The following is a 26,125-nucleotide window of genomic DNA, read 5'->3' on the forward strand; positions in this document are numbered from 1 at the left end:
TTCGTTGATTGGATTGGTTAGGTTTAGGCATGAGGACTCAGATTGGTCAGAATTAGGGTAAGCATATCAGGATAAGCCAATCAGAGGTAGAGAAGGGCGGGTCACAACTTCGCTATCCTAGGAAAACTAATATCGCCAACGGCAAAGCTAGTGAGCAGGGCGGGCCAGCCGTTGGTCACATGTGAAGACGGTACACCCTTAGTGCAGATCTATAAAACATGCGCGCTGGCTTCACTGGTTGATCTCAAACATAGTGCAGCCGCCCCAGAGTGTTTTTAGATCGGCGTTTCACTCAAAAACGCCTCGCTCATATGACTGCTTTTGACTCTAGGAGAGGAAAACAGCAACACGCAGCTTATATGTTATTTTGCCGGCAGTGACATGACACAATCCTACGAGTTGTGACCTATTTTTATACGGTCTATGATTGTGACATAGTCCTCCGAGCTGTATGCTTTATTTGCCTTAACATTTACTACAACGGATAAAACTGCTTTTACTACGTATCTTTACAAGGTAAGCTGTCTTTAAATGTCCATGAAACAATAATACAGCAGTTATAGCTAGCTAGTTAACTAAGTTAATGTGTAACTAGTTATTGTAGCTAGTTCTGTTTAATTTAAAGTCCTGTGTGATCTTATTTCTTTTTGCTATAAAACTATAAGTTATCTATATGTCTGTTATTCGGCACATAATTAACGTTAGCTAACTGGCAATTGAACATTCACAGTATATATTAGAAATGATATTTTAGAGGAAGTAGGTTACTGTTGTTGGTGTTTAACCGTTAAAAAGTCTCACAGGATATGTTTTAATCGTGAAGGAGTCCTTTAGGAATTATGAAAGAGACTTTTTATCTATAATAGAGTCAAAATATATTTTATGAGTTGCTTATTTACATAACCTTTGCATCTTTTAGTCATATTTTTTGCATTTTGTCTTGTCTTTTAAGTACTTTAAGGATGCAGTAAACCAGTCAGATGGTTGACAGAAAATGAATCAGCTCAACATTTAATAGTTAGTCAATGATTTTAATCATTTAGGTAAAATTACCAAATATCTGCCCTTTACAGATACTGGAGCATGAAGAGTTGCATATTTGTCTCTGTTTCATGTCATTATTTAAATTGCTAACGATTATTTTCATTATCGATTAATCCGTCGATTATTTCCTCAATTAATCGATTAATTGTTCGGTAAATAAAATGTCAGAAAATTGTGAAAAATGATGATAACTGTCCACAACCCAAATATATTCAGTGTATTGTCTTAGAGGACTAAAGAAACCAAAAAATATTCACATTTAAGAAGCTTAAAACAGAGAATTTGGACATTTTTTCTTAAAAAATGACTCAAAACAGTTAATCAGTCATCAAAATAGTTGGTGATTAATTTAATAGTTGGTAACTAATCGATTCAGTGTTGCAGCTCTAAAATTGACAAAATAACCAATTGTAGAGCTTCACTTTGGGACAGTGGTAACTTGTGATTGGAATTTTTCATTAACCAGTTAATTGACAAGTAAATTAAGTGATATGAAAGTGTGTCTCAGCCTAGATGTCACTACTGATAATGAGATTCATTCAGAGTACATTACATATTAAATCAAAAGGGTTCATTAGAAAAAATGCATTAATTTTCTTCTGCTTCCACAAATGGTGAAAACATAAAAACTTTCACCTACTAACAGACCTTTTTTTAACCCAGTTCACCCCAAACTATGAAGCGCAGATGAGTAATTTCCTGGCAGAGGATTATAATACCTTAATTGTTCCAGAAATGAGAAGTGAATTGAGCTGTTTTACTGAAGATCTCATGATAGACTCACACTTACATATTTGCACAGACACACTCAGTGCAGACGCTGGTCACATGGCTCATGGCAAATAGTATATTTTTGTCTCCAAAGCTGTCAAATGGTCTGGCAGGATACACGTAGCATAATATATTAGGGATGCACAATATATTGGTCAGCTTATTAATATCTGTCAATAATTGCTTTAAAATATCTGATTGGTGTCACGACTCGTAGGATGATATATCACACTGACATTATGGCAGCTAAATTATGTGTAAATGTACTTAACAGGGAAACTTACAAGGACCAACCTCTAAAAAAAATAACAAAAAATGACTAAATAAAGTCTACATGTCATAATAATAACTTTTATTTGTAAAGGACCTTACAAAAGGACAATTACAGATGATAATAGTAAAATAATGATACAGAAGAAATGTAAAACAAAAAATACTGTGCATTAAAGGAAAACATGTAAAACAAAATGTGTAAAAAGTCTATTAAAGTGTGTCTTGAAAAAGAGAATTAAAAGAGGGTATTGATTTGGTTGATGTAATTTCAGTAGGCAGTCACACCACAGTAGGATCTCTGGTATTCTTCAGTATCGTCCCCAGGAACTTCAGACGTGTCCTTAACATTTCGCCCTCATCTCATAACAAGGTAAAAGGTCAGAAATACATTCAGGGACGAGGCCCAGATGTACTAAAAAAAGTAAGATCTTGAAATCAAGTCTAAATAGTCGGCGTGTCCCCCCAATTCTGGATCTAGAAGTCCGGCTGCAGACTTGATTTCTACATCTAAGCTGAGTTATTTTGTGTTCATCTCCTTCCCTGAATGCAGATTTTTTAAAAACAGTGTAATTTTTAGTATAAATGAAAGTGTTTTGCAGACTTCTGCATCTCCACCAAATATCTTACAGGTAAAATCATGTGGTTACATTGCAATGAAATGAAAAATACATTGGAATCTGCATAAATGACCGTGTTAATTGTGTATATAAGTATCTGTATCATGCTCTGCAGTCTGTTGTGTCACAGAGTATTTAGAAAGCAAACAAAAGCTTATCTAGGGTGTCTTTCAGTGATAAACGACTCACTTGACACTATCCGACACCTATCTGTGCAGGAAGCCAGACGGACAAGTTAAAACAAACAAACAAATGGTTATTGAACACTAGATATCACGTCATTAGATTTAGTTTGTTTCTTTCTCTTGTTTTACACTTCTTGATATTAGTTCAAATACAGTAATTCCAGGATTTCTCTGTATGTGCTGACAGGCTCATTTGGGTACAAAGAGGTTACACAGTTGTAGTAAGTGTTATTGCTTTCAGTCAAACACACGTCTGTGCATCTGGGATCAAAGTTTTTGGACGTCTGACACATTTAAGACAAAATGTGTATTGACCTGATACGTGAAACGTACTTAGATTGACCAGACAGAAGATTACATGGATGCTTCAGCCAAATCTGTCAGACTGCAGTGATCATTTAAGGGTAATTCACCAACAGTTTATCTGGTTATTGATGTGATGACCTCAGACCAGCTGCTTCATGGGATCTTTGTAACATTCTTGTCCTTATGTACTGTGATAACACTGTAAATCACCGCCGTCATGAGGGATTCTCGACCTCTCGGTGTTATGAAACCCAACGTGACCAAAAATGCACCATCATGTAGCTATAAACAGGTATATTTCGTCTCATTTCCTCAATAACTTATTTAGATTTATGAAGTGTTAACTCTGGCAGCAACAGCTTTCAGTTATCCGGCCACTTTGCTGCTCAACAAAGTGAACCAAGTGTGAGAAATGAAACTCAAAACAATGACTCAGCCTGACAAACTGTTTCCACTGTGTATCAGTGAATAGCATTAATGGGGATATTAACAAAATTATCACTGTCTGCAACCAAGACCATTTCTTTTCTGTTAATTCTGATTTTCTTTAAAATTTTTATATAATAAAATAGAATAAAATAAAGACCATAAAACTATAAAACACTACGTAAAAGCCAGACTCAACAGTTGGGTTTTTAGTTTATGTTTAAACAGATTGTAAAATATCATATATTCGCACCCTTCGACCTTTCAGATCCTGTGGAAGCTGTTCAAGCAGTGAACTGAACTGAACTGAACTGAACTGAACTGAACTGAACTGAACTGAACTGAACTGAACTGAGCGTAATAACTGAAAGCAGCAGCAAAGGTTTTTGTTCTGCTTTGTGTTGCAGCTAAAAGAGAAGAACTGGAGCGTCTTAGGGACTTTCCTGGTTTATAAATCAGAAGCATTTCTGAGATTTATATATTATAAACTAATAAAAGAATTAAAATCAATACAAAAACTAACAGGTAACCAGTGTAAAGACTTTAAAACAGGCGTAATGTCTGCTCTCCTTTTTGTCTTTGTCAGCACTCCTGCAGCAGAATTCTGGATTGATAAAAATTAATGATTAATGATCTTGTAGCCTGCTAGTTATAAAAGCCTTAATCGGTCTCACACTCGAGTCGTTCTTCAAATGATAAAATGCTTTTATGTGACACTTTGCACCTGAGCCTTGAAATAAAAATCAAGTTACTCCAAGATTTCTTGCTTCTTGACTTGAATTGACGTTAAGAAGCTGATGGAGAAAATAACTTTTTAAGTTGGGCTGCAGGTGAATGAAAACCTTTTTAAAACCACCTTAGTGAGCTCAGAAATTAATACATGTCAGGCAGAGGGCATGGCAGAAATATAACCTTTTTTTTCTTGTTTCCAGGTTCCAGTTCAGTAAGGACTATTAAAGGACACCAGTACTGAGTGTCACCATCATCTTCGTCATCCCTCTTCCAGGCTCTTCAGTGAAGCCTCTCTCAACATCAGTAACTCTTGTAAGTGCAGTTTTTCGTCAAACTTGTCCAACATTTTGTGAAATTAGGAAGATCCATTATGTGTGTGTGTGTGTTTGTATTATGTAGGGCTGCAACTAATGATTATTTTCATTATTGAGTAATTGTTTGATGTTTAAAATGTCAGAAAATATTGAAAAATGTCCAAAACATATGTCTTGTTTTGTCCAACCAACAGTCCAAAACACAATACTACTCAGTTTACAGACACATAAAACAAAGAAAAGGAGCAAATCTTCCCAAATGAGAAGCAGGAACCAGTAAATGTTATTATTAAGCTGCCAGCGTCCGACCTCACTGTGGTTTTTTCACATGTTTGTGTGAAAATCTGCTGGCTATCACGGTTTTAATGATTAATCAAAACCTGCAGATGTGTCACTTGACTTATCTTCTGATGTTTACATGTCTGTCATGTGTCTGTCTCACCTCCTCCTCCTCCTCCTCCTCCTTGTGTTTGTATTGTCTGACTGATCACTATCTCTCGTCTGTCCAGCAGATCTCCCGGGACGCCATGGCTCAGTGATATCATTTTAAGACACCGAAACCTCCTGGGTGAGCCGACCGCCCACCATGCCGCGACCAAAAGGCTACTCCATCAACGCAGCCCCTTCAGACGAGAGCGGAGACAGTGAACCGCTCATCGAGAATGATGCAGGTGTGTTTTTATTTGTTGCTGGAAAGGTTATCCAATTTATTTGCTCTGTTTTAAAGCTTTATTTCTGTTTTCTTTTAATATAAACACTACAAATTCATCTTTTTCTATCATAGTTATTCCTGCTATTTGCTTTATTTTTTCCTCATAAAGCTGCAGTTTTGATGTACGTCTATATTTGGTTGGATGTATTTATTGACATTAACACAATCTAAACAGTATAATGTGCATCTGTGAGTGACTCAGATTCGACTGCTGTGCAACGTTGTGTTATTTACTCTGCTATGTGTGTAGTTCTGTTATCGATCTGTGTCAGATGTTAAGCAGCAAATATTTTATAGTTGTGGAAGTTGTAAACACATCAGCATTTCACTAGTTAGAGATGACAGGTTATGTCATCTCTTTATGAGGTAACTGACTATCAGATTGCTGCAGTTAAACTGACGGTGCAGTGAAATCATGTGCTGCCGAACTAAAGACAAAGATGATGACTGAGGCAGAATTGGCTCTTAAGCTGCAGTTTAACATAGAAAAGACCCATAGAAAGACCCATAATCTAAAGTTTTCTCTGTTTCCAGATTTATCTTGTTTTTAAAGCAGCATTATACAAACTAAACCACAAATCATACCCTACTGTCAAAAGTCAAAGCACAAGAGAGGAAACTTCTTCTTTCACTCCTGATGATAATACTATGAAATGTCTAAATATATGTGATTTATGTTTTCTGATAGTCTTAAGTTTTTACATTAGTAGTAAAGTGAATCTGCATGTCAAATTTTACCAGGAATACGCTTAAAAACACAAAATGCTTATTTTCTACCTATAAACCATACTCTTTAATTATAATTAATAGCATTTTCTGTCATCTGTTTGGTCAAAAATGACAGAATACTGAGATTGAGAAGATTTAAAACAATATGTTTCTGTAGATATGTTGAGAGAAAATAATTTTAGCCAACTATCGGAAGGTATTGTCTGTTTCTTTTTATTAGCATGCTGTCGTTCACCAGGTGAAAGTTTCTGATGGAGTTATAGAAACACAGCTGAATATTTAGAGTAAGGGAATGAGAGTGAATGTCATTAAAAAGTAAAAAGCAATACGTATGAAGCCAAAATTTACTATCATTGTTATTATTTTTATGTACTATTGTTGACATTGTGCATTATGTGAACAGTTCCTCCCCAGTGCTGCTCGGCTCGCCTCAACCTGGCCGTCCTGATGTTCTTCGGCTTCTCTGTGGTCTACGGTCTCCGTGTCAACCTCAGCGTTGCCATGGTAGCCATGGTGAATACCACCGACTCCACACCAGGACAGAACCACTCCACAGTCCACGCTTGTCCGCTGCCGCCTGGGACGGAAAACAGCAGTGACCCTTTCCCTCAGCCGGACTCGGTAACACTTATTTTTTAAAAAAAGGTTTCCTTTAATTAATTTAGTAATTTTAGGTAATTCAGATTACAACATGTGTATAGTTTGGAACAAAGCACTTTTTTAAAGACGAACAGCAGGCAGACATCAGACGACATGTTGTCAGTCAGCTTTAATTGTAAGATCTCTTAAAATAACTGTATATCTGACTGAATAGCACTCAGTTACACTATGTATATTCACCTCAGGTAGACAAGAAAGTGTTAATAAAAGTTGCTTTTTTATTATTTGTGGATTTCTTTCCACCAATTAACTAAAACAGACCTCATTTCCATCTGCTTTGTCCCTGTTTACACATTTATAATAAAGACAAGTCACTCCCTACTTATTATTTAATGCACTAAATTAACTGTCCGCCTTTTCATTCAAGTGTCCAAATGTGAGTGTGAAAACATATCCATGATGTAATGCCCTTAAAAATGCACAATAGAACAAAAAAAGTAGTTTCTATTGCATTTGAGTCTGCCGCTGTCAGCGATGATGCAAAATGATGATAATTAATAAATGTCTCAACGACTGAGTGTCTATTATATAGTGATTTCAGACACACTAATACATCATCTCTACTGAAAAACGTCTGTATGTCTTGAAAAAACTTTAAAAGATTCCTACAAAAAAGGTGTTAGAAGGTATAAAAAGTCTTCAGTTATGTAGGCAGTGACATCTACGCCTGTTAAATAAAGGTGGGATTGTTGCAACAGTCGGTTCAGTCAGTAAACACTGTTGCTACTGTTAGCTACAGTAGCGAGGAAGCTCATCCACCCATCAATCAATCAATCAATCAAACTTTATTTGTACAGCACCTTCTGTACAGGTTAGTGCGGTTCAAAGTGCTTTACAGATGACTGATAAGCCGACTAATGCACAGGTGAAAAAAAAAGAATAATAATAAAAACCAGTAAAATGTCAGCTGAAATATAATACAATAAAAAGAGATTAAATAAAATAAATAATTGTCACAAAATATTCTAATAAAAAGCCAGGATAAAGAGGTAGGTTGTAAAAGTTTAAAGATATCAACACTTGTTCTCACAGCTGTTCTCAGTTCCCGTTACAGTGGTTCAGACCATAAAAACTAAAGGCTGCCTCACCAAAAGTCTTCGTCCTGCACTTTGGAACAACTGAAAGACTCGTACTGGCGGACCTGAGGGGCCGAACTGATTAACACACTGCGAGTATGTCAGACAAGTAGGCTGTTACGGGCGTGTGTTGATTTTAGCGAAAACTTAACTGAACAAATTATATAATATATAATAATAAATAACTCTCTGCCATATTGTCCCTACTGGCTTTCCATCATACTTTCATACTTTGTTCTGTATGATTCTATGTAGTATTAAAGGTGCAGTTTGTAGAATTTAGTGGCATCTAGCGGAACAGACGTGGCAGATTTAGAATAAAATATTCATAAGTATGTTTTAATTAGTGTTTAATCACCTGAAAATAAGAGTCATTGTGTTTTTGTTACCTTAAAATGAGCCCTTTATATCTACAGAGGGAGGTTGCCATGTTGGACCACCATGTTTCTACAGTAGCCCAGAATAGACAAACCACACACTGGCTCTAGAGAGGGCCTTTCATGTTTTTTGTGGTTTTGCGGCCACCGTAGGTTCTCCTAAACATTTTGAGGGGGGGGGTTGGGGTCTGCAACCTCACTGTAGATGCCACTAAATCCTGCACACCGGTCCTTCAAAAAAGGTCTTAAAAAATCTTAAACTTAACTTGGTGAACCTGCAGAAACTTAACCAGGTGGTGAAAACACCGCCCAAATGGTGGTGACTAACCTGACTAGGCTGCCTTTTCTTTACTTTTTGAATAACTGTGACTATAAATACTCTCCGTCCTCTTGCTCCAGGTCCCCCAGTACCCGTGGAACTCGGAGACTCAGGGCTGGCTGCTGGGAGCGTTCTTCTTTGGCTACCTGTGCACTCAGATCCCGGGGGGTTACCTGTCCGGTCACTACGGAGGGAGTATCTTCCTGGGATTGGGAGTGCTGGGCACGGCTGTCCTCACCCTGCTCACCCCTCTGGCTGCACAGATGGGGTCGTACTGGCTGTTTGCACTGCGAGTGTTGGAGGGTCTCGGGGAGGTAAGAGTGTGCTGGGCTCAACGGGATGAGGAGGCATTTGTGGGTCAAGATGCTGCAGGAAATGCAAAGTGCGATCTTGTATCTACATTTTGGTTTATGTGTTTATAGCTCTACTTTATAAAGGAGTTTATTTAACAGCAGTAAATAGACCGATACAGTGTCTGATAAATCTAGCAGATAATGGCTTTTAGTCAAACATGATGGAAGCTACTGACTGACCACAGATATATAAAAACAGTCTGCAAACTTGGCTAATTTGATCACTTTTACATGTTATTTATGTAATTGTTCAGTAATGTTTCTATTAAATTAATTATCACTTAATGGGTTAAAGAATTAAAATTCTGTGTTTCATTTGAACGTTTAGTGGACTGTATAGTGAACGTTGTTTGAGTAGCATAAATAGAAATACTGGAAATCTTTAACTGCTACAAATCCATGTAAGAAAACATGTAGGTATAGTGTTGGATGAGTCTCCGTCCTGCATGTTGCTGTTAAGTGTGTCAGCAAACTTAAGATCCTGTTTCTCACAATGAGGCTTTTTTTGGCTTTCCTGTTAAGAAACCTTTCATATCATCATTGATGCGGTATTATTTTGATCAGGCCTGTTCTGCTTGATGCGACAGGAAAATTGAGGAAGAAACTGCATGTGATGCATAATAATAATATTCCATATTTATTAAATGAATCCCCGCAAACTCCCCTCATTGGTTGTGATGAAAACAGAAGCTGTCAGTGCAGCTCAGAGTAGAACAACAGAAGATTATCAGTGGATGTGATCTTCAATACTTGTATTCACAGATGACAATGGTCCATACTCAGGTTAACTATAATACCAGAGCCAGAGGGTATTCATGTCATCTTTGAGTAAATATTGTAGCCAGAAGTTCCTTTTTTTACACGGCTGCCATGTCATGGAAAAGCCTTTTAGCTAAACATCCAGCTGTTAAAAATTAAAGGAGCTTTTAGAAGTCAGATTAGGATTTATTTGTGCTATTTTAACTTTAGTTATCAAATTGTCCTTGTTGTACTTAATATATTTTGATGTGTTGTTATTTTTTATTTAAACTGTGGTGATGTGTTTTTTGGATTTTATTGTTAATTTCATGTCGAATGTCTGGTGTTTTCTTGTGTTTTTTGTGTCTGTAATCTATAAATAAATAAATCTTATCATAACAAATTTGATTCTGATGATTGTGTCTCCGCTCCGTCTCTGACTGACTGTCCATGTTTCCGCAGGGCGTGACGTTCCCGGCCATGATGGCGATGTGGGCTCGGTGGGCTCCTCCGATGGAGCGATCTCGCCTGATGACCCTGTCGGGATCCGGGGCCAACTTTGGGGCCTTTCTGGCTCTTCCGCTCACCGGCTACATCTGCCAAACCCTGGGCTGGCCCTCTGTCTTCTACCTCTGTGGTGAGGGAGGGAAAGAGTTTAGAAGAAGCTTATTTATCAGTTTCTCAGATTTACTGTAAGTTAGAAGCTTCCACAGTGAAGGGAAGGTGCACATTAGGAAGTTTATTAAATTTATAAAGTTTATTTATGAATTAATCCTATCTGATATTTACATTTTATGTGCAAAAGAATTAAATTTAAAACTTCTTTTGTCAGTCAAGTCAGTTTAACTGTAAAATGTTATTTTTGCATGTAATATTATAGCAATATTTCTCTTTGTTATATCAATAACAATATTATTTCTCCTCAGATTAGACTCCTCTTTGCTTGATACATTAAGAGCAGTTTGCTTTTGTTGTGACATAAATCATTCATCGTCAGCACTGAATTCTTGCACAATTCCTTTAATCATTCACCACCATGTACAATAAAAACTTCTCTCTCTCTCTCCGTTTCTCCTTCAGGGGGCGCCGGTTGCCTCTGGGGCATCTTTTGGTTTATTTTTGTGGCGGATGACCCTCGCACCCATCGGCGAATCAGCAAAGAGGAGAGAGATTACATCATCAACTCCATCGGACCTCAGGTACGCACGAAACAGTAAACGAGATGTCTCAGTAGTTCTCAAGTCTGTCTTTAAACATTGAAACATTCATCCTGCTCATACAGACCATTACAAGATCCTCTTCATAATCCTTTAGTAAAGTAAGAGGTTTATTTGTTGTTTTTTGATAGTAACATTAGTTACTATCGACAGGAAAACGCTGTCCAGGGGACACAAAGAGGGAATTTTGTTCTAAAAGAACTTCATTATCAGAAACCTACATTGAAAATGCATTAGGAGGAGATGTTTTAATGGCCAGTGAGGAACAGCTCAGTATTAAAGATAAATGACAAACAAGAGCCTTTACGGTACATCTGAACCCCCTCTTGTTTCAGGTTTTCTGATGTGCAGCAAAATATACAGCTGTTGTATGTTGGTAACAAACCTTATGAGGGTCAAAGGGGCTAAAAAAAGTCTGTCATCACATAAATCACTTTCCTGGCAGCTTCAGAAACATTTGGAAATACAATTAATCCACATAAACTGACTTCAGGTAGTAATATTTTTAACATGCATAGGATGGAGAAATGTTATGTTTCATGTAGTTTTATCCAATGAGGTTTATTAAGGAAAAAAAGGGTTTTATATCTTATCAACAAATGGGAACTAAAACCTGTTACCTCTTATTGTCATTATTCACTACTGCATGAAGTTGTTCAGTTATCTACAACTTTTAAACTATAGAAAATATAGTGAAAGGTCACAAAATGTGAGATACTTGCAGCAGTAAATACAACATCTGTTACAGGAAAGGTTCTTTTTTCCAATAGTCAGGTCCTCATGAGAACACTGAAAACAGCTTTTACTTCCTCTTGTTCATAGTGGCCATTAAAGCATCCCTTACTAATGCACTTTCAACCACAACCACAATATAATTCATCTTCATAAATGTAAAACGGATTGGGTGTAAATCACGCTACTGGGACCTGCTATTAAAATATCGCTAATTAAAAAGTGGATAAATGCTAATTAATGACCTTTCCTTTGTTTACTGTCTGCTTCCTAACACAAAGCAGACATGAACTGCTGCTGCTGTTCACTCGGTGTGATTAGTTTTGGTAAACCGAAGCCACACTCCGAAATAGTGGAAGTGGAGCTCTGTGGTTTTTATTTCAGCCCTTCTCCGTTAGGCCACGACATCATTCAGTCTCCATGACGCAGGATTGAGTATGAAATGTTGCTGTTAAGAATATTAAAAATATTACCACATAAAGCCAGTTTATGTGGGTTAATTGTATTTCCAAATGGTTTTGAAGCTGCCAGGAAGGTGATTTATGTGACGATAGATTTTTTTAAGCCCCTTTGACCCTCATAAGGTTTGTTAACAACATACAACAGCTGGACATGTTGCTGTATACCAGAAAACCTGAAACACGAGGGGGTTTCGATGTAACGAAAAGTCATTTATCTTTAAAACTGAGCTGTTCCTCGTGCCTCTTCTCCTTCTTGGAGGGGTTTTTTCTGTCTGTGGTGAATATTAGTCTGCAGTTCCCTCTCAGACTTCCTGTTTTCATTTCCCTTACCGTTCTCGCTTTTTCCCCCTTGGGTTCTCTTTTACCGCTGACTGTTTGTTGTTGAATTGTTGTTTTTATATGCAAAGAGCCTAATGTCTTCTCCTTGAAGACAGTTGTTTCATATTCTTATCTCTAAATGAGGATTACTTTTCCACATTTTCCTCGTATAGATCTGTTAACTGTTTTGTCTTATATGTGAATGTGTAGTAAATATTTTGGTGATCTAATGTGAACTGAATCTCCAGGGTACAGGTCATGGCTGGTCCCTGCCCTTGCTGCCCATGCTGCTGTCGGTCCCTCTGTGGGCGATCATCATCACCCAGATGTGTTCAAACTGGTCCTACTACACGCTGCTCACCTCCCTGCCCACCTACATGGACAACGTCCTGCACTTTGACCTCAAATCGGTGAGGTTTGGGTTAAGTTGCTCCTGTGTTTCATGTTCAAAAAACGGAGTTGTGTTAGCGATAATATCAGCGCGCGTCAAAGAAATACATCAGATGTTTGTAGGTGGGTTTGTTTGTTTAAAGACCTGTTTCACCAGAGGATTGTTTGCTCCAATATTTCATACTAAACCTTTAGCTTCACTATTCTCTTTGATTTAAGAGTTCAGGTATTATTTCACGTAGTGCTGAAATAATTAATCGATTACCCGATAGACAGAAAATTAATCATCAGTTTTAATAACTGAGTAATCGTTTAAATCATTCATCAAGAAAAAAAATCAAAATATTAGCTCATTCAAGCTTTTCAAATGTGACGATTTACTGCTTTAGTGTGTTATATATTACTGTAAGTTAGATACTTTTGGGTCTTTGGTTTCTGTTGCATTGTTGTGTTGGGGCCTTGCACATTATGATGGAAGTTTTCCATTATAATCTGATATTTTATAGGCTAAATAATTAATCTGAAAAATAATCCACAGATTAATCGACAAATGAAAGAAAATAATCATTAGTTACAGTCCAAGTGTGTCAGGCAGGAAAATCAAAACATTAATAAAACTGTTATCAAAAGGAATATTTTCATCTAGTTTCCCTGTGAAACTGATGGATGGAGATCATTTAAAGATCAGAGATGCACAGCAGCAGATTTAGAGGAGTTTTGTTTAAGTTTTTATATTCATGAATCTATATGGAGTCTAATAAAAACAGCAAGCAACTATTATAAGTCAGTCACAGAGTCGGTCTTTATGTTTTTAGATAATGCTAGTTGTTGTTTTCTATCACTCAGCCCAGCGTAAAGCATCTTTTAAGTAATTAAACTCAAGAATTATTGGCTGCAACTATCAATTATTTTATTTTCATTATAGATTTATCTGCTGATTATTTTATCCATTAATAGGTTAATTGTTTAATCTATAAAATGTTAAAAATTGTGAATACAATGTAATTCTCCAAGCCCACAATGACGTCTTCAACTTGCTTGTTTGTTTGACCAACAGTCCAAAATCTAAAGATATTAATAGTTGCAGATTCATTTTCTATTGACGATTAGTCAGCTTTTCAGTTGAATAATTGACTAATTGTTGCAGCTCTAGATCATAAGATTATAATTTTCTAACTAATCTGTCACTTAAAACCAGACAAGGACAAACAACTTATCATCAACATTCATCCTCTCCTGAATATACAACGTCTTTCTGTCTCTCTCCAGAACGGCTTCCTGTCCTCTCTGCCCTACCTGGGGGCCTGGTTGTTCTCCACGTTGTCAGGTGTGGTAGCCGACAGCCTCATTGAGAAGAAAGTGTTCAGCGTCACCAACGTGCGCAAGATCTTCACACTCACAGGCAAGAAAACTTCTCCTCTCAGATCCTCTTTACGTGTGTGTGTCATGTAGACGTGTGTGTAGCGGCTCTTGTGGACAACTTTATGTCACAGGGTCAGAGGATAAAGGTTATGAGAAAGTTAAGGTTTGTTTGAACAGTTTGACTTCATTATAAACAGTCTGTAAGTATGTGGACGTTTTTGTTTTGGCTCTGTACCCCAGCACATTGGATTTTAAATGAAATAAAGACTATAAGGTTAAAGCGATGACTTTAAACTTTAAAGAAGAGGTTCACAGTTTTTCAAGTCTGTCTTAAAACAGCAGTCAGGTGTCCATATGAACACTGAAACAGGTTTTCCTCGCTGTAATCGTTCCTCCTGTTCATACTGGCTATTAAAAGACCCACTTCAAATGTGCTTTCAATGTTAGTGACAGGGGCCAAAGATACATTTAAAAGTTGATGTGAGTTAGTCATATCAAGTGGATATCTGCCATATTTACAGTCTATTTAGCATCAAATTCCCTCTTTGTGTTCCCTGTTGAGCTGCGGTGGAAGTATAGTAACAAAAAGAGGGACTTTGGCACTAAAAAGACTGTAGCGTTGAAAGATATCTACTTGATTTGACTCATTTGGACAACTGAAGCTTCATATTAGCTTCAGGTAAGGTTCTAAATACATTTTTACACATCACCTACATTGTAAGTGCATTATGAAGGAATCTTCTAATGGTCAGTATGAACAGGAGGAATGATTACAGCAAGAAAAACATGTTTCAATGTTCATTTTGGCTCCCGACTGTTGTTTTAAGACAGACTTGAAAAACTGTGAACTTGTCCTTTAATGAGAGAGCATATGAATACATATCTGATGAACCGTGTAGAAATAGCTTCCTGCTTCATTACATTTATCTGTTGGTTTATTACTGAGTTTGCACATAAAGGTTGTACATGCAAATTAGACTGAAATACTTCTTACAGGTTAATATGAAATTTAAGAATTTATTCTGCTAGAAGAGAAGAGAAGTTTGACTAAACTGCAACACTTGGCTCAGGCCTTGAATGGAGTAATGCTGCCCTCGTCTGGTCTGTTGTATTGAAATCATGACACAAATATCCAGATATACACTAAGTGAACAGAGTGAATAGACAATTGTTATGTTTTATTTGCTGTAAAGAACAAAATATTTAAATTCATGGTGGCACAGGATGAACCAATAATCACCAACAAAAGCATATTTTAGTTTTTCTGTAGGTATGCTGGTGTTTCCTTCCTCATCTTTCTCTCTCTGCAGGTTCGTTGCCTTCTGCTGGTTTCCTCATCGCTGTGAGCTACGCCGGCTGCAGCCACATCCTGGCCGTCACCTTCCTCACGCTCTCCACGACCATCGGAGGGACCAGCGCCTCCGGAGTCTTCATCAACCAGATAGACATCGCTCCTCGGTGGGTTTTAACATCCACACACACTTTCCTCTCCTCAGAAATGTTGTTATTTGTTCAGACTAGGGCTGCAAATTATCATTATTATCCTCGTCAAATAAAAATGTTTAGTCTACAAAATGCAGAAATGTGGTAAACGGTGAAATACAGTTTCCTAGAAGCCCAAACTGACGTCTTCAAACAGCTTTCTTTGTCCAACAGACAGGCGTAAATTTTCACACTGGCTAAAACCAGAGAATGTTTTCCATTTTTCTTGATAAATGACTTGAATGTACAGAGATTATCAGAATTGTTGTATCTCTAATTAATACTCAGATGTATGTAAAGTGAAGTGTTATCTACAGATTACGATACACTGTTGTACGTGTCTGTGTGATAAACTAAATTAACGTATAATTTCATGCAAAGTTATGAACGTTTGAGGCCAGTAAATAATGTAAAGTCACTCACTTTTCCCTTCATTTCACCGTCTCTGTGTGTTTTGGAGAAAAACTGATTAATATGTTTCCTCCCCTGCAGATATGCAGGATTTCTTCTGGGAATCACCAACACATTCGGGACCATTCCTGGAGTCGTGGCTCCAATCGTTACAGGATACTTTACTGAAGATGTAAGTCTCTAAAAACAAAGTGCACAGTTTAATTGATTGAATCGATCGTTATCAAATAGGTTTGACTGCTGGTAGAAGTAACAACACTACATCAGCACTATGTGAGGCTTTGGATATCAGAAGCTCACACACACAGTGCTTATTTTGAATTTTTATGTATTCTGACAGTTTTAATGATGCTCTTTTCACTCAAACCGATACGATCTCCAGTCAGGTTGAAGCAGCGTGATGTCATGCTGTTAATTACATGATGTCACAGAACTGTACAGACAAGTAGGTTTGCACACACAAGGAGTTTACTTTGGTGTCGTGGTGCATTTCAATAAAAAAATAGAAGGTAAGAGAAAATACAAGTTCTACAAAAAACAGGTGATCATAAATATATAAATAAAATTTGACAATAAAATTTAATTTAGTAAGTAAAAATACATTTTAAGTGAGTGAAAAGAGCTGTCAGAGTTTTTAAAAATATTGCGCCAATAAGCTTATCGTTCCCGCTGCGAACAGGGTTCAAACCTGCGTCGGGAGACTTTATTGGATTTCAAGTCTGACGCCTGAACCGTTCGACCAAAGCAGCTTTTATATTGTTTGTCATTAAAGCCCAGTTTGTTCAAACCACAGAGTCCTGAGAAGAGCTCTAATCATATTTAGACTATAATATCATAATAATTTTATAAATCTATCATTTTTTACGCAAGAACGAAAGACGTCAGTTATCTTCCTCCTGGAGTTTTATTCTTGTCAGTGGAAAAGCCTCTGAAACAGTATTTACACCTACATAGTGATAAAACTATTGTTTTAATATTAAAGGTAGAATGAAGGACGTTTAATCTTAGATTTTACTCCTGAATCTGTAGAAGAAAAACATTTCCTCACTTCTATTATACACTCAGCGTTCATTAAGATGCTACTTTAATCAACCCAGATACATAGACACACTTACCATATCTGCTGACTGCAGAGTGCTGTTAAAAACTTAGAAACAAAGTATTTGGTTAATTTATTTTTGCTAATAACAAGACACAAAAAGCCCATAATACAGCGAAGGAGTAAAAAGGATTGTTCAGGTGAGATTTAAAAAAAAACAAAAGGGCAAAAAAGGAAAAAAACATCAAAAAATTGTTAAAAAATCATCAAAGAAAAAGTGCATATACTGTCTACATTATCACAAACATACAGGAGAAAATGAAGGAAATAGAATAACCAATAACTGTGTGTCAAGAATAAAATAAACACATTCTCTAATTGCTAATAACAAGCACAGAATACTAAACAACTTCTAGAAAATATACCAGGAGAAAGACAGAAAGAAAGAAGTCACGATATAAATGTTTCTCTCTCTCTCTCATATTTATTAGTTTTATATTTAAGCGGCAGAGAGTATAAGAGATAGTTGGGTATTGGCTTTATTTTGATGCTGTAAAAACCCTCGACAGAGATGTTGATACATCTAGTCTATGTTTCTTATGAGAATTTATGCAAATATGTACATAATTTTGGACTCTATGTTCCTTGTATGAATACACTTTTGAGTTAAGTCTCCTGAATCCTAACGCACTAAATAAAAAGACTTAGATTTAGATTTTGTTTATTTGCTCAAACAAACAACAGCATAAAATCCAGATAACAGAAGTAAAACAACAAAAATAAAGGAAATAAATACTGAATTACTAAAAGCAACAAGATTTAGCAAAATACAAAGAACATAAATGACAATAAGAAACACAAAATGAGCAGAAGAATAATGAATAATCCCATAAAAACAAAGTACTATATGAATGAAAATACAATGAAAAATTAGACCTCAAGAATTATTAAGAAGAACATTATGAATTGAAGAAAATTATGTTGAATATGTTGGTAATTCTTCACAGCTGAGCTCCCCTGTATCTGATCTGATTTTCTTCTTCTTCTGTGGTTGTCAGCACACCCTGGCGGGCTGGAGGAAGGTGTTCTGGGTCGCTGCTGGGATCAACATCACCGGTGCGCTCGTCTACACGATATTTGGCAGCGGAAAGATCCAACCGTGGGCCGTCACAGAAGAAGAGAGAGCAGAGGCAGAGAAGCAGAGGAGCAGGTCCATCTCGACATAAACTACAAATACATCCAACAGCTTTGAAATACGGATGAACAGCTGGATACAATTTACCCCCGAGTTAAACACAGACAAAGAGATTTTAGAAGTCTGCTTTTGTAAACTGATGTATAAATTATAAGAATATATGTAGTTACTTAAACACTTAAACATGAAGAGAGTGAGAGTCTCCAAACAAAAGAGAACAACATTCATATCAGTGGACCAGGATAGTTTAAACAAGTGAATTTCTACAGCGTCTGCAGAGTTTTTATCAATAATTTTTATATTTTTTCTCTGGTTTTTGAACGTTTTATGCCCTAATTTTCACAGTATTTCCAGCAAAAAACACTTTTCTACATCAAAATCACATTTCAGGTTCATTTTTAGGGTTTTTGACTATTTTACACTGTAAGAAATGTTACAACAGCATGATGCAACATCTGCTGGACACTCACTGCCTTTATCAATTAGGAAATTGTGATTGCTTTTATCTTTTTGTTTTGTTTACTGTTGTTACAGAAGTACAGTTTAAGATACAACTCTTTGCATAAATAATTAATGGACTATACAATATCTCAGGTTAGTTCACATCAATATATGTGATCTTTTTCATACGTTTTAGAGCCTTTTTCAAACTGTGAACGAGATGGGACCGAATATTTTATGAGCTAACTTGTACACTTTACAGAAAAGCATTTCAAAGCGTTATTAACCACAAGCCTTTTAGCTGATTTGTTTACAGCTGTAGCTGTTTTCTGACCACTTCGACAGACCAAAACAAGCACTTTCTACATACAAAAAAATACACCAAAAGCCTTACATTGGATAAGAGTGCCAACAATTTGTGCAACATAAGTTTTTTTTTTAGTGAATGCTTTTATCTAATTATCCGTTAGAAAGCTCATATAAGGTGTTTTCACTATATCTAGAAAACCAAAGCACCTTCAGCTGCCAGGATTTTAACAGTTTTTTAGTGCCATGAACTACAACTTAGAGGACTTTTAGTTTTTAGTTTCTAAGAAATTTGTGGATTTGCACTGTTTTCAATTGTTTTTACAAGTTCACTCATCAAGATGCTGCCTGACGACAACGGTCGTTTTTATGGGATGCGGGACGTTTTAAAAAATCCCGTCTTTATTTGTCAACTCATACGTACATCTCAAAGTGCAATGTGATTGTAAAGATATGATGTTCTGAAATAGATGCAATAATTTATTTACCTTCTCTGTGCTTTTGAAAATGGGTGATGTTGTGCAAATATGTTGAATATGTTTTATGTTATGTTATATGTTATATATGTAAAAAAAGAATGTTTGTTTTACTGAGCAAAACTGAAATCAATGATTTGTAAGTGGACTCACATTTTTACAGGTTTAGTCAATATATATGTCTGTTTGTGTATATATATACTTCCTGACTGTGTTGTCATATAATGATGTAATCTTACAGTCAGCTATAATCATGTACATGGATGATACTCTGAACAACTAAGAGAGACAGGCAAAAAACTTTTTTGAACAACACTCTAATACAAAAACAATCATGTTGAGGAAAAGTCTGTGTTTCTGCTTCCTTCAGTTGTCTGTGTATGATGTCTTTATCCCAGCGTTGCCGACTCCTGTGTCATGACTAAAAATGCACAAAAGTAATCAGGAGATCAGTGAAGCTGAGACACAAAAGAGCTACATTTATATTTGTTGACTGTCTGCAGAGGTTGTAAATATTTCTGGGTAAACACACACATTTGTTTCTCTGTTTTTCTTGACTCTTCTGGTTGTTGGGATGTTCTCACAAGCTACTTGTGGTGTTTAGCACCACTGCAACTGAATTTTCACAATGAGCAATAAATGCCTCACAAATAGACAAATGGGTGTCAAAGACTGCGTAATTTCACAAAATGCCACTTTCCACCCACTAGATGGCGCACGGAAATCAATATTGGCAGTGAGAGGAGCAAAGAACATAAAAAGAGAATTAAATAACAAATATTTCAAATAAAACATCTCATCTAACGCAACTGTAGCGTTGCATGACAACAGATTGGTTTTAGTCTTTAACCCCCAGTCACTGATGATCATACAGTGTTTTATACTGCTGACATAAATAATATGTTAGTCTTTTCGAGTTATATTTTCAGAGAAGCCATTATTTAGGCTACACTTACCTATTAGACCTATTAAAATGTCCTGTCTAAATGGCTTTGTGTAAAAATGTATCAGATAATATTAATTTATCTCAATAATATTTCAGATTAAACAGCGATTAGTGAAGTAAATCATATTACACTGATGAAAAATTTGACATTGTTTGTGTTTAATTACTTTTTCTTTCATTATAATTTATATTAGTGACATCTGTCCTCTGAGTAAATGTATATTTTAACATTTTAACACTGCAGTGGGTGGTACAGTTTGCTGACTGGGTGTTTTCTGGTTACCAGGATGCTGTTGGAACTTGCATCAGATTTTTGATGAATGACCCGGATGTTCACGATGACGAAGCCGGTGTGGTGTAACGCGTTTTGTCGTCCCCCTCGTCACGTTATTCACACATCCTTTTTAATGGTTACTTTGGTGACTATAATAAAATAATGTGTTAATAATTAATAAAAAATGAGTCGTCATTATAAAGACTGGTTGGTGGTTATGGGCGGCTTTATTAGCGTATTTACGGTCAAACTGAATGACTTCACAAGTTAGCTAACGGTTAACTTACTGTTAGTTTAGCTTCGGTTAGTTTCTTAATTTACAGTTAGCTTCGTTTTTATGAACTGGTGGGATTATATGTGTTATACTGATTTTACACATATAGTGTGAATGCTCGCTAAACAACAGACCATATCTGATGAATAAATTATCGAAGCAGAGAGACAACAATAAAAATGGAGGGTCTCAGTTTTGTTCATAAAAACAGTTATATTTGATTATTACATTTGATTTTTCAGTGTGTCATGTGTCCAAATGAACACTGAAACATGTTTTTCTTGCTGTAATCATTCCTCCTGTTCATACTGACCATTAGAAAATCCACAGTCCTCTTCCTGTGCAAAAATGTATTTAAATGTTTATCTAATATGAAGCTTCAGTCATCCAAACGAGTCAAATCAAGTAGATATCTTTCAATATTACAGTCTTTTTAGTGCCAAAGTCCGTCTTTTTATTACTATACTTCCACCACAGCTCAACAGGGAAACACTGTCCGAGGAAACACAAAGAAGGAATTTGGTGCTAAAAAGACTGTAAATGTGGCAGATATCCACTTGATCTCACTAACTCAGACTGCTGCAGCTTCATATAAGCTTCAGGTCAACTTTTAAATGCATTTTTGCACAAAATGACTGTGTGGACACACTGTGGATTTTAGCCACCATCACTTACATTGTAAACACATTTGAGGGGGATCTTTTGTCTTTAACCTTAATTTCCCCTGAGTTTTTGCTTTACAATTACCACACACTTTTACTTAGGTGAAGGAGAAGTGACACAAGAGCAGTGTAAGTTTTAATAATGCTGACATTGAGCCTTTAACATATGACACTGACTCATTAATGACAACAGTTTTCTAAAGTAGGATGTGTGTTTATCTAAAAATAAAGATTAATTGATTTTTTTCTCATTTAAAATGGACTTTCAGTTTCAACATTAATAATGTGTGTGTGTGTGTGTGTGTGTGTGTGTGTGTGTGTGTGTGTGTGTGTGTGGGATTAACAGATCCACAGCAGCTATGTTATGGCAGCAGTCTAGGCTTTTGGGACAAAGAAAAACTCTTTAAAATGGAAGAAACCTCGGAGGAGGCGATTCAAAAACACATCCCCCTCCTGGGCTGGCTGGAGGCGCAATCAGAGCCGGGGGTGGGCGAATGAAATATCCTGCAGCTCCAAAAGTAGAGGCCAAAACTTGGAGGCTGTAATATGCATGTGATAAACACATCTCAACACAGGGTGTGAAACAAATGCTTAGCCACACCAAAAGGACTTTGTTTGCAAGTGTGAACTGGGAGTGTTGGAGGTGCGGGGGGCTATGTGTGTGGGGGGGGGCTGCAGCCAACTGGAGATATGGGACTTGCTATGTGTTGCAAATGTGCTCTATTTGCATTAACTGTTCTCCCTGGCTCTGATTGCATTTGCATAAAATGTGCTGCTGACATTGCAATTCAGATTGAGTTACCTTAAACTCTAACTGTTTGCACATGAATGCCAAAACCGTGGGATTATTTTCTGAATGTTGGCCTTTTTTTTCTCTTTTTCTCTCTAAACCCACACAGACACCAAGTCGTGTTCCTTAAAACTGGCAAAGAAAAATTACTCTGATGCAGCAGGAATATGTTGATGCTACAGAATAAGGTTTCAACTGGAATCTATGTTTCTTTTTAAATGTATATATCTATCTATACTGTATGTGGACACATACTTTTAGTCTGATACTTCAGACCTGTTCTTCCCAACCTTTTTACCTTAAAGGACGAGTCAAGACTGTCTTAAAACAACAGTCAGGCGCCCATATGAACATTAAAACAGGTATTGCTTGCTGTAATCATTCCTCCTGTTCATACTGACCATTAGAACATCTCCTCCAAATGTGCTTAGTCAAATAAAGTGGCTATCTTCCACAGTTACAGTCTTTTTAGCATCAAATTACCTCTTTCAGTCTCAGCTTTTTCCTGTTCAGCTGCAGTGGAAGGAACAAAGCCTAACAAAAAGAGGTAATTTGGCACTAAAAAGGCTATAACGTTGAAAGATATCTACTTGATTTGACTAATTTGGATGACTGAAGCTTCATATTAGCTTCAAATAAACCTTTAAATACATTTTTGCACAGAAGTACGCTTGTGGATTTTGTCCCCCAACTAACTATCTATCTATCTATCTATCTATCTATCTATTCTTATAAACATTTTTCTCAGTCAATAGTTGAAATGTTCAGATCTCCTCTGTTGCCATAACGACCACTCACACCCCATGACTCATCACTGACGTCCACCGACTGACTGCCAGTCTGCTTGTTGAATCACATTCTCCTTTCACACAGAAACACACTGAGACACACAGGCAGTACCTCCCTCTCTCTTTCCTGCCCTCCTGTTCTAGTCAGAGCCTGAAATAAGAGCACAGCTGTCGTACTTCGCTCCGATCAGTCGTCAGATCATTACAGGCTGAATTTGTAGCACTGTGTTGGCACACACACGTACACAGACTCAGTGTACATGTGTGTGTTTTTAATCATGCTAGTGTCACAGCATGATATTTCAGTCCAGACTGAAATATCTCAACAACTATTGGATGGAGTGACATGATATTCTGACATTCGTGGTTCCCAAAGGATGAATACTAAAGTCCATTTGATGCTACTTTATACTTCCACTCCATTACATTTCAGAGGGAAATATTGTACTCTCTACTCCACTACATTTATTTAACAGCTTTAGTTACTTTTCAGATGAAGATTTGACAAAATGGATAATATAACAAGCGTTTAAAATACAACACATTGTTAAGGTTGGGAACCACTGGACTAAACAAACTAACTGTATATAAAGTATTTAAAACTAACTCCACCTCCAGCAGCTACAACACTAACATTCTGCTTACACACTGATGCTTCAGTATTAATAATCAAATTATGTCATATATAATGATATATCAGTCAGAGGGACGAAATGAGTACTTTTACTGAAATATCTCAAGAATTATTGGATTTATTGCCATGAATTTCGGTACAAACATTCATGTCCCCCTCAGGATGAATTGTCACTGAGGTGATTCCTCAACTTTTTTATCTATCACCATCATCAGGTCCAAATCTTAATTTACCCAATCCTGAGTATAATCCTGCACAATTAATGACATTCACCTCACTCAGCTGTACTTTGTGTTTAATTAGCAAACATTAATATGCTAACAAGCTAAACTAAGATGGTAAACATGTTGAACATTACACCTGCCAACATCAACATGCTAGTGTTGTCATTGTGAGCATGTTAGCGTGCTGACCTTAGCATTTAGCTCAAAGCACCATTGTCTACAGCCTCACAAAGCTGCTAGCGTGGCTGTAGACTTTCAGTCTTATTGTTGCTTGTATGACATTAGCATGTTTAGTGAAAGTCTTATCTAACGTTTTGAATCAAAGGCTGTGACATGCTGAGTTAAATGGTGACCATGACAGTTATGTAGCTTGGCTGAGTGTGTTTGGTCCAGCCAGTGCCACAGCTAAAGCCACTTTCCTCTACACCCTGGTAAAACTGGTCAAGTTCCTCTGTGTGTTTGTAACCCTGGGCGCTGAGTCAACCCCTGGTTCTCTGCCAAGCTTCACTGCTCCACCCTCCAACCTCTGCAGGCTGGAAAACTCCTCTCTGCAACGGGCTAGTCTAGATGGTAACCCTAGATTTGCGAAACTCTCGCGAGTCTTTGCTTTTCAAAAACGTTGCAAATCACTGTTAAAAATAATGATGTTTTATGATGTGACAGCGTTGTGGTTAATGTCTGGTTATGTTTAGGTACAAAAACCACTTGATTACGATTTGGGAAAGATCACGGTTTGGGCTAAAATGATCACTTGAAACGTGGTGTGTGTTAAACACGTACAAATCTCGCGAGAGTTTCTCAAATCTAGTGTTACTATCTAGAAATGACCCCCTGACGCCCAGACGGACGACACTTCCTCACTGCCAGCGGTCCCAGTGTCTTCGTTTTCATTTCCAGTGGTAGAAGAAGCACTCAGACCCTTAAATAAAAGTACCAGTACCACAATGTAAAAAATACTTAATTATAAGTAAAAGTCCTGCATTTAAAATCCTACTTGAGTAAAAGTATATACGTATTACCAAATAAATTTGCTTACAGTGTTAAAGTAAAAGAACTCATTTTGCAGAAAATCAGGCTGTGAGTGGTATATAAAATAAGTTTAATACATTATTAATACTGATGCTGTTTGAGGTGAAGGTAGTTTAAAATACTTTGTAATGGCCACACGTATTTGTGGCCCAGACTGAAAGCTAAAATATGTCTGGTTTACCTTTTAGTGTGCGAGACCAGTCGTCTCCTATGAAGGCCACGAATGATAAAGGGTTGCTTTAATAACAATATTTGCATATTTATAGATTCTGGAATTTTTAATGAGGGAGATGGAGTAGATGTAATTTTAAGGATTCTAATGTGGTAATTATACTTTTTTTTTGTTGAAAAACCATACATTACAGACATACATTATTGTTCCAAGCAGAGTATTTTTATATGTCTTAATACCTGTCTGGAGGGGATCTTTAACTTTTCAAATACATACGTGAGAAGGTTGGTTTTATTGAACAGGGAACAACAGGGAATCACTGTCCAAGGAAACATAAAAAAATAAACTTTGAAATGACTGTGTGGACACACTGTGGATTTTGCCCCCCATCACTTACACTGAAAGCACATTCGAAGGGGATCTTTTAACAGCTAGTATGAACAGGAGGAATGATTACAGTGATGAAAACCTCTTTCAGTGTTCATATAGACACCTGACTGTTGTTTTAAGACAGACTTGAAAAATGTGAACCTGTTCTTGAAGATGATGATTCTAAAAAGTTGGTTGTAATGTTGGATATTTTGTATTTATGATCATTTATATATTTGTCTTTTTATCTATTAAGAACTATTATTGTATTATGTAAAATATCTGGTAGTGTCATTGAATAAATATTTATTTATTCATTGACACAAACTTGAGTCTGTTCGATATCTACATACCTGACGAAGTGACAGTTTGGGCTTGAAATGTACGTTTTCTAATGTAAAAAAACAGAAATTTTAAAGGAAGCAGTTGACAGTGTTGCAAGTCCTTGGAAGACAGAAATCACAGTTTTTGGACTCAGCACTAGTATTTATGGTGATTTAT

At 36.7% G+C, this 26,125-nt stretch overlaps 1 protein-coding gene across 1 annotated transcript; it reads left to right on the forward strand.

Annotated features, from left to right (window-relative positions):
• Nucleotides 1-144: 144 nt before the first annotated feature.
• si:ch1073-513e17.1 (sialin) lies at nucleotides 145-20,121 on the forward strand. The gene is made up of 12 exons (XM_044335262.1): nucleotides 145-516; nucleotides 4,555-4,666; nucleotides 5,181-5,339; nucleotides 6,513-6,730; nucleotides 8,622-8,855; nucleotides 10,095-10,269; nucleotides 10,713-10,831; nucleotides 12,609-12,770; nucleotides 14,020-14,152; nucleotides 15,423-15,570; nucleotides 16,087-16,177; nucleotides 18,103-20,121. The coding sequence occupies exons 3-12, from the start codon at nucleotides 5,255-5,257 to the stop codon at nucleotides 18,268-18,270; spliced, it is 1,533 nt and encodes a 510-aa protein (XP_044191197.1). The 5' UTR covers nucleotides 145-516; nucleotides 4,555-4,666; nucleotides 5,181-5,254; the 3' UTR covers nucleotides 18,271-20,121.
• The last annotated feature ends 6,004 nt before the right edge of the window (nucleotides 20,122-26,125 follow it).

Source organism: Thunnus albacares, chromosome 19 (genome assembly GCF_914725855.1).
Source record: "Thunnus albacares chromosome 19, fThuAlb1.1, whole genome shotgun sequence".
Classification (NCBI taxonomy): Eukaryota; Metazoa; Chordata; class Actinopteri; order Scombriformes; family Scombridae; genus Thunnus; species Thunnus albacares.

Excerpts from the sequence above, each read along its gene's own strand:
- si:ch1073-513e17.1 (XM_044335262.1), top strand. The coding sequence starts at position 5,255 with ATGCCGCGACCAAAAGGCTACTCCATCAACGCAGCCCCTTCAGACGAG. Across the intron at positions 10,832-12,608 it reads TCAACTCCATCGGACCTCAG|GGTACAGGTCATGGCTGGTC; the intron begins GTACGCACGAAA and ends CTGAATCTCCAG. Across the intron at positions 12,771-14,019 it reads TGCACTTTGACCTCAAATCG|AACGGCTTCCTGTCCTCTCT; the intron begins GTGAGGTTTGGG and ends GTCTCTCTCCAG.